This window comes from Typha latifolia, chromosome 1 (assembly GCF_019914945.1).
Source record: "Typha latifolia isolate L0001 chromosome 1, TyphaL0001v2, whole genome shotgun sequence".
Taxonomy (NCBI): Eukaryota; Viridiplantae; Streptophyta; class Magnoliopsida; order Poales; family Typhaceae; genus Typha; species Typha latifolia.
Genome location: NC_133086.1, coordinates 15111119 through 15118943, shown reverse-complemented (window position 1 = coordinate 15118943; position 7825 = coordinate 15111119). Strand labels below are relative to the sequence as shown.

At 36.7% G+C, this 7825-nt stretch overlaps 1 protein-coding gene across 2 annotated transcripts; it reads right to left on the bottom strand.

Moving 5' to 3' along the window:
- Window positions 1-877: 877 nt before the first annotated feature.
- Window positions 878-6973, bottom strand: LOC140780373 (proline-rich receptor-like protein kinase PERK8). Of its 2 annotated transcripts, none has more exons than XM_073125881.1 (8): window positions 5494-6973; window positions 4844-5260; window positions 4651-4737; window positions 4486-4556; window positions 4310-4386; window positions 4069-4216; window positions 1818-1979; window positions 878-1210 (listed from the first exon to the last, which is right to left on the bottom strand). In XM_073125881.1, the coding sequence occupies exons 1-8, from the start codon at window positions 6395-6397 to the stop codon at window positions 1019-1021; spliced, it is 2058 nt and encodes a 685-aa protein (XP_072981982.1). In that variant the 5' UTR covers window positions 6398-6973; the 3' UTR covers window positions 878-1018. The 2 variants fall into 2 exon arrangements, with proteins under 2 accessions (XP_072981982.1, XP_072981983.1); XM_073125882.1 differs by having other exon boundaries at window positions 1818-1958.
- Window positions 6974-7825: the final 852 nt, after the last annotated feature.

Here is a 7825-nt window from a genome sequence, read left to right as displayed (position 1 = left end):
GGCACTACATGAAGAAAAATTCAGTCATTTACTGATTGTGCTATAGATCTCAATAATTATATCACAAGTTATTATGTATTAAAAAATGTATATAGATATATCCGATATTCGATTAGCATTTATGGTTGTCTTTAATGAATATGAGAATTAAATTTACTATTTATCCACTATTTGTATTTGGATCCGTATTCAGAAAAAAAAAATATAGATATGGATATGATTTTACAACTAACCAATTCGTATCAGTTTTCAACCTATTAACCATGAACCCTTTCAGAAATCAGAACAACTAAAATTTCAAAGTACAAACCAAAACTACTGATAGCTCAATTTTATAGTAGGCACTATAATAGGGAATTGATGATTTCTCATTAATTTGCTACAAAGATCAGCTGATTGAGAAAAATAATGCAGTTATATGTAGCAAGATAAAACTATAATTATGTTTGAACACATAAAATTGCATGCCTTTCTGAAGCAGCTCCCCCAGGAGACAACTTTAATATTTATCACAAATAATTAAAACTTCAGAACATGGAGCTCATAGAGTAAGTAGGTGAAATAAAACCAAAATTGAGAAGCTTTGTAAAGTGAAAAAACCTACAGAATTTTAGAGATTATGTCCAGCATACCAGAAAAAAAATTCTAGCCAACAATTGCATATAACAGAGTTTTTCATTCTAAAAGTTAGGGGAATAATTCAACAATCATTCTTAAAAAGGAGAGAGTATGCAGAAAGTATAATAAATGGTTTGATCTGATAGAAGAGGATGATGGATGCCCAATCTCTTGCTCAATTAGCCAGTAGTAGTATTCTTCGATCATATATTAACAAGAGAACTTATTCCAGAAGCAATGTCATAAGAGTTGTAATTAATTGGACGAGGAAAATGTAAAATTTATTTCACTGAAAAAGAATCGTAGAAGCATATCGATGATACATCCTGATATTGCTATAAAAGAATAGCTATAAAAAAGTAAGGAAAAAAAGATATCATCTTCATGGTAAAGAATTTATCTAAAGGTCTCTTCTACTATCAAAACTAGATTGGCTGAAATCACAGCTGTAATCTTGACTACCAAATGCCATCCGCTGAAAGAGTCTGATATCAGCTGTATTTGCCACATTAAATAGCTCGCTTTTACCAGGTTGAACACCATTGCTGATATCAACTTCCGCTTCAGCTAAGTTATCAAAAACTCTCACCACCTGATTTAGAGCATAAGGTGTATTAATAATGAACATTATAGAATGAATGTAAGGTATTTTCAAATAACACCCTACATTTTAGTGATTTTGTGATTAACAACCCACTTTTGAGTTATTTATAACCCCACATGAACTTTTTTGCCTATAATTTGCATATCACGCCCTGGTTAACTTAGACTAACCAATCTCTAAATAAGAATATTCCATTAGCGACATTAATGCCTTTTAAAGCACTGGCAATACTGTTGTCTTCCTTTTCTCTCTGACTTCTAAAATACCCTTGCTTAAAGTAACCCTATAAAATCCATACTTCTTCAAAAACATTTTTCTCAAGGGTATTTTAGTAAATCTGGTTAGGGTGGGGTTAGGGTAGAAAGTCTCAGGGGTATTTTTTGTAACTTTATTTATAAAATTAAATAACCTAAACTCTAAGGTTAAGAATAGTTAGTCAAAGTAACAGTAACGTGTCATATGAGAATGATAGGCAAAAAAAATTGGGATCCGATTACAAATAACTCGAAGATGGTGTTAATCACAAAACAATAAAATGTAAGATGTCAATTGAAAATTTTCCACAAATATTTGATTCCTCAAAGTTAGTATTTACCTGCCCCATGCGCGGCCTCCTTGATGCTGAATGACGAACACATGCTGCTGCTGCTTCAATCATCCGGAACATTTCAACTTCATTATAATTCTTTTCAAGCTTAGGGTCTACTAACTCCTCAAACTTTCCAGTCTCGAGTGCCTGAATCAATAGCGGTCTTGCCTAATATAAGTTAAACAGACAGTCAACAAATGGATACTATTCAGAAAGAGATAAGACAACATTAAAGTTTGAAGAATCTGTATGCGAGGTACAGGATAAAGTATCTATGTGGGACTGGAGATATGGAACAGGTAATTTCAAATTCTGTGCTATTTGTTCTTCTATGAGAGCAATAAGTTCCTCTATATAAACTCAGAAACTTTCCTTACAAAGAGGAAACACAACACCTTGTTAAGGTTATTATCTTTATTGCTATACTTAGCTAAACATACTAAGATCAAAAGTTCCATCTGTTTTAAAGGTCACATTCAACATCAGTGGAAGAGAAATAAAGGGAAAATCTGCAGTTTACCTGCAAGAGAAGTATTGCACAGTAACATCTACAAGGCAAATGTTCTATCCTCAACTGAAAGAACTTCAGCAAAGAATAATGATTTACTATATAAATTAATAATAGCAAATGGGCTTTGTTATGCTTTTTACTCATTTTATACATCATTTCTCAATGTCTTCCAGATCCCATTTGATTTATACGAGATATGTTGTGTTCTATGAAACACTAAGGAGAGACCATCAATCTCTGATACCTTAAAGATGGATTATATATTAAACATAGTACAATTCAAGGACAGAAGAGACCGAGAGGCAATTAAACTCTCCGAGCAACCAAGACCAACATGGGGCTGCTAAATGACCAAATTTTGCTGCAAATAGCACAATTTCTGTGATCACTGGGTGTAGTCAAGGTGCACCGTTAAGCAACTGATCAGACAATATGGCAAACATCCATGAAGCTCCCAGACGATACCACCACTCCGCCATTAGTTTCTGGCTTTCTGCCATCTCAGTTCATGTGTTAACAAACATCAGATATTAGAGTGTTGAGCATAGAAATCCACCAAATTGCAACAAGGTCTGATGATGTGCATCACACTTGCAGAGATTGATCCTCAACTCTGTAAAAAGGATGCTGCAGGGGCTATCCAACTAGGTCTAATCTTGGTAGGAAAATTGAAGAGTCTCAACCTTGGTAGATTTCTAGAGACCAGAACCACTCCAAACCTTAGGGGATTTCTACCATCCAATCTAACATAAAAAAATTCAAACTATAGTAACTTATGACTCCAATAACAAACTGATCCACAGGTACTCTAAGAAAGAGATAATATTGGGGAAACCTTAATCCCATACCAAAATAACAGAACATCATTATGGGAATCAAGGTTCCAGTTTTGTTCAAGTTATGCAATATAGAATTTGTGAGTAATATACAGCGAAAAGCAAACTATGTTGTTTCCCATCCTACATATTGTAACACCCATGCCTCACTACAATCATCCTTCAATGAAAACTTCTCTTAGAATTGGACTAATAGTTTGAACAAAAAACCATTAGACACAATCCACAGGTCTTCCCCAAAAATAAAAAATAAAAGTTATTCCTTTTTACAAGAACAATAGTATTTTACTAGGATACTTCTATACAAGTATGAATATTCGGATTCCGAGGAAATTGAAAGTGATGAATCATGGAGAAAATGCCACTAGAGTTTGTATCTGAGATCTCTATTTGAATAGTTAGTACTGTTTGTTGCTGTGCCCATTAAGAAGGTGTAACAACTCCACTGCAGATAGTAGAGCAAAAAATAAAAGATGCTGCAAACTTGTCCAATATGAGTATCTAAAATAAACAAATTAACTTTTAACAGGTAAGTTTCTATACAATACATTAGAATCAAGAAAATATATCAATATCAAAAAGCATAATTAGGAAAGATTTCACTTAAAAGGAAAAACAAATTGTATTTCTGATCTTTCCCTGCATTCCAGTTTGCTACTATATGAACTGTGAAGAATTTTACATCAATTATTGAACATTAACAACTTCTATAAGCAAATCCTCTTTAGTCCACAAGCTTGACTAGCTAATTCACAGCACATTCAAACTATATCATAAAATGGCATGGTGGCATCTATCAGGGTATATTCTCTTGTACTATGCTCACAGCTTGTAATATAGAAAGGGAAACTTTAGAAGAAAAACATAAATTTTTTGAGAGGAATAAATTACTGTTGGAAGTTTAACTCACCCACTCAACAAGGCTCTCATTGTCCAAAGGTTGGGATACATCAACAGGTTTTCGACCGGTAATAAGCTCCAGTAGCACAACCCCGAAAGAAAATACATCAGATCTCTCAGTCAATTTGCCGGACGATGCATACTCTGGAGCCAAATATCTGAAAAGAGAAAATCATGTAAAGTTGTTTATAGTCACAAGCTCCAAAGAATAACTATGGTCTTCTTTAGCAACTTTCAAATGAGTTGCCTACCCAAATGTTCCCATCACACGTGTAGTTACATGTGTAGCAGCATCCATAGCAAGCCGTGCAAGGCCAAAATCAGCCACCTAATTCATGGTTATAACTTATTAAATTAACAAGACTAACATAATGCAACAAAATGAAGCATAAAGAGATTTTCCAATATTAGTCTTATTGAGGATTACCTGAGCTTCAAAATTGTTATCCAGTAAAATGTTTGATGACTTTATGTCTCTATGTATTATTCGTGGATGGCCTATGAATAATGAAAAGTTAGCAAACTAAGCAAATAAAGAAAGCTCACATTTATGGAGCAATAAACAAAATCAATAGAACAAGAGAGGAATTACAATCCTCATGTAGGTATGCTATTCCATGAGCTGCACCAGCTGCGACCTTAACCCTAGTCCCCCATTCCATAACTGGCCTTCCTTTCCCTGTACACGGAAATTCAAATCTGACATTTCTCTAATTTGCGAATGTCAGTAATTTTCTTTTGCAACAATGATTAGTATTTGTAGTATATTAACAGTTACATTATACCATGTAGATGATAGTGAAGTGTGTTGTTAGGCACAAAATCATAGACGAGCAATCTATGGTTATCTGCTATGCAATATCCCACAAGTGAGACCAAATGCCGATGATGTACACGACTAATGATTTCAACTTCAGCCTGGAACTCACGCTCCCCCTGCCCACCACCTGCTTTCAGTTGCTTTACAGCCACTTCTCTTCCATCAGGTAAGTGACCCTTGTAGACGCAACCAAATCCACCTTCACCTAAGAGGTTCTGAGGTGAGAAGCCATCAGTCATATCATACAAGTCTTCATATGTAAACCACGAATTTGACTTCCCCAAGTTCATGTCATTCAATAATCCTTTAAAACCTCGACTTCCAGTACTATATTTGTTGTGAACAAGAGGAATTGATGAAGACCTTGGATCCAGTGACTCGCCTGAGGAAAACCGTGTTGGGTTGGTCGGACCAGAGTACAAAATATTATTGTAATTTGAACAAGATAAATGTTTCTTCTTGTCAAGTACGACGGGTAAGAAGTTTGCAAAGAATTTCTGGGTAAGGTTACTGAATCAAAATCTTTGGGTTACAGGAGCAGAAGTCTCATAAAATCATAAATCAAAATCACAAAGTTGATAACTTGAAATCCTACAGGAAAGCTGTGGATTTTACCTGATGTTTGCGAAGACATAAAAGGTGAAGGCATGACAAACCCTGAGTAATAACCATCAGCTGGTCGTTTTCGCTTCCTCACATACCACACAGCTGCTCCTACCAAACTAAGTAGTAAAAGAGCTGTCACCACACCAATAGCTGCAGCAGCTCCAGCATTAAGCCCACCACTTGGAGAGCTGCTGCTCTCTTGTCCATCACTAGAACTCAATGACTTGTTCAAACTTGGACTTAGTGGAGCAGTTTGTTCACCTGGAGTGGCAGGAGAGGGTAAAGCTAGAGGACTATCTGGCAGTATAGGGGAAGGTGCCGAAGGCATAGAGGGAGCTTTACTATCAGAAGAGCTATTAGGAGTCAGAGGAGAAGGAAGAGAAGGGGCCGGCGGTGAGGAATCAGGAGGAGATGACTGCAGAGAGGGTGGCGAAGGTGAGTTCTTGGGCAGTGTGGCAGGAGGTGGAGGTAAAATTCTAGGTCGTGTAGGTGATGGAGGGGGCGGTGATCGAGGGATGGAAGGTGGTGGAGATGCAACGGTATCTGGAGGAGGCAGCAAGGTAATGGAGGGTGGAGGAAGGGAAGGCACAGGTGGCGGAGGGGATAAAATTATAGGAGGGGCAGAAGGTAGTGGAGGCGATGATACCACCGGAGGCGGCGGAGATGATGAAGCGGGCGGAGGTGCATTGGCTGACGGAAGGGGTGGCGAGGCTACTGGAGGGAGAGGGAGAGAAGAAGGAGGGGATGAAGCAGGCGGTGTGCTGGAAGTTCTGGATTGATCAGGAACGCCATTTGGTTGAGAAAGGGGTGGTGAAGAGCTTGAAGAAGGAGGTGGTGCGAGGGAAGACGGCGGTGGTGGTGGGGAAGAATTGGAGGAAATTGGAGCAAATGCAGCGGGAGGTGACGAGGCCATGGTCAAAACTCCATGACCTAGATCTTCTCCTCTCTTTCAAAAGATCTCAGTGTCAAAATCTCCAAATTGGTACCAAATTCCAACAGCTATGTTCTTTACCCAAATATGATCCAAATGAGTACAACCATTGAATCTCTAGAGCATAAAAAATCTATCTATTTTGCTACAAGAGCAGCAATCTTAAAACCCAAACAAGCAAATACCAAAGAAGCACATAACTTAAATTAGCTCAAAGCTGCAGAACTCTCACTATCTCCAAACAGAAAAGCCCAACTCACCACCAGATCTTCCAACCATTCATCGCCGTACACACACAGAGCACTAAAGAGTCAAGATCCAAACGTTCCCAAAAATTAAATATTATAAAGTCAAACCGAAGAAGGACCAAATCAACTAAAGTTTAAAAAAAAAAAGGAAAAAGAAAATGAAACGCAGCACCTGCCAGCCCAAATACAGCTCTCATGCAGCTTTCAAGAAACCAACCTCCTCAGAAAACTTTGAGTAGAATTGCAGAAATAGCAGCGCTCAGACCTCACCTCCCCCTCCTCGCTCGTAAGTCATCCTTCTTCTCTTTCGGGTCCCAGAGGTACGTGCACATCGATGCTCTTTACTAGAGAATACAGGAAGAAACTGAGAAAACGTTGTTCGGTTGGAGAACCACCAGCTTTAAACGGAATTCTTTTACCAAACTACCCATGTCCCAAATTTTATTAAGTAAAATAGGCCTTACCTCAAATTTAAAATTAAAAGTGTCTATTTTCCTGTAGTCATTCGTAAAATGTAGAAGTGTTAAGCATTATGTTTAGAAGATGAACGCCGATAGTTTTCGTATTTTCATCTGTGACTAAAACGCTAAAATTGTCAGTGTTTTATTTACATGAACTAAATTCCTTTAATTCTATTTTTTTAAGTTATCGGAATAAAAGATTATTATCAGTTGTTTAATCACTTGGGTGTAAAACACCAAACAATTTAGCATCTTCTCCTGAGTAATTTATCTTCTTAGTGTTTTTTATTTAGAAATAAACTGACTTACCTAATAATATTCTCCACATATAATTTTTTTTTAAATTTTGTTTAGATTGCTCCAATAATTATAAATGTTGTGTGAAGGCAAAAAAAAATTTAGAATATGACTCAGAGGTTTATGATAGTTATATGTATTTGATAATGATTCAATTATACTGATTCACCAATTAAAGCACCACTATATAATGTTAATATCTTTTCAATAGATGATATATTATAGACATTTAATAGACAACTGATCAATGAAGGTTTTAGTCAACAAGCAATGAAAGCTCTAGTTAATCTCTTGAAAGCCCTAGTATTAAAGTTGATATATTCATGAATGCTCTAGTATCTTGAAAGTCCTAGTAAGCTTCTAGATTGCCCTAGTCAACGATCACATGGAGGTTGAGTCTATTC

Coding starts and splice junctions, on each gene's coding strand:
- LOC140780373 (XM_073125881.1), bottom strand. CDS start 6,397: ATGGCCTCGTCACCTCCCGCTGCATTTGCTCCAATTTCCTCCAATTCT. Junction 1,980..4,068: donor ATGAGAGCCTTGTTGAGTGG/GTGAGTTAAACT, acceptor AACTTATATTAG/GCAAGACCGCTATTGATTCA. Junction 1,211..1,817: donor GGAGGCCGCGCATGGGGCAG/GTAAATACTAAC, acceptor GCTCTAAATCAG/GTGGTGAGAGTTTTTGATAA.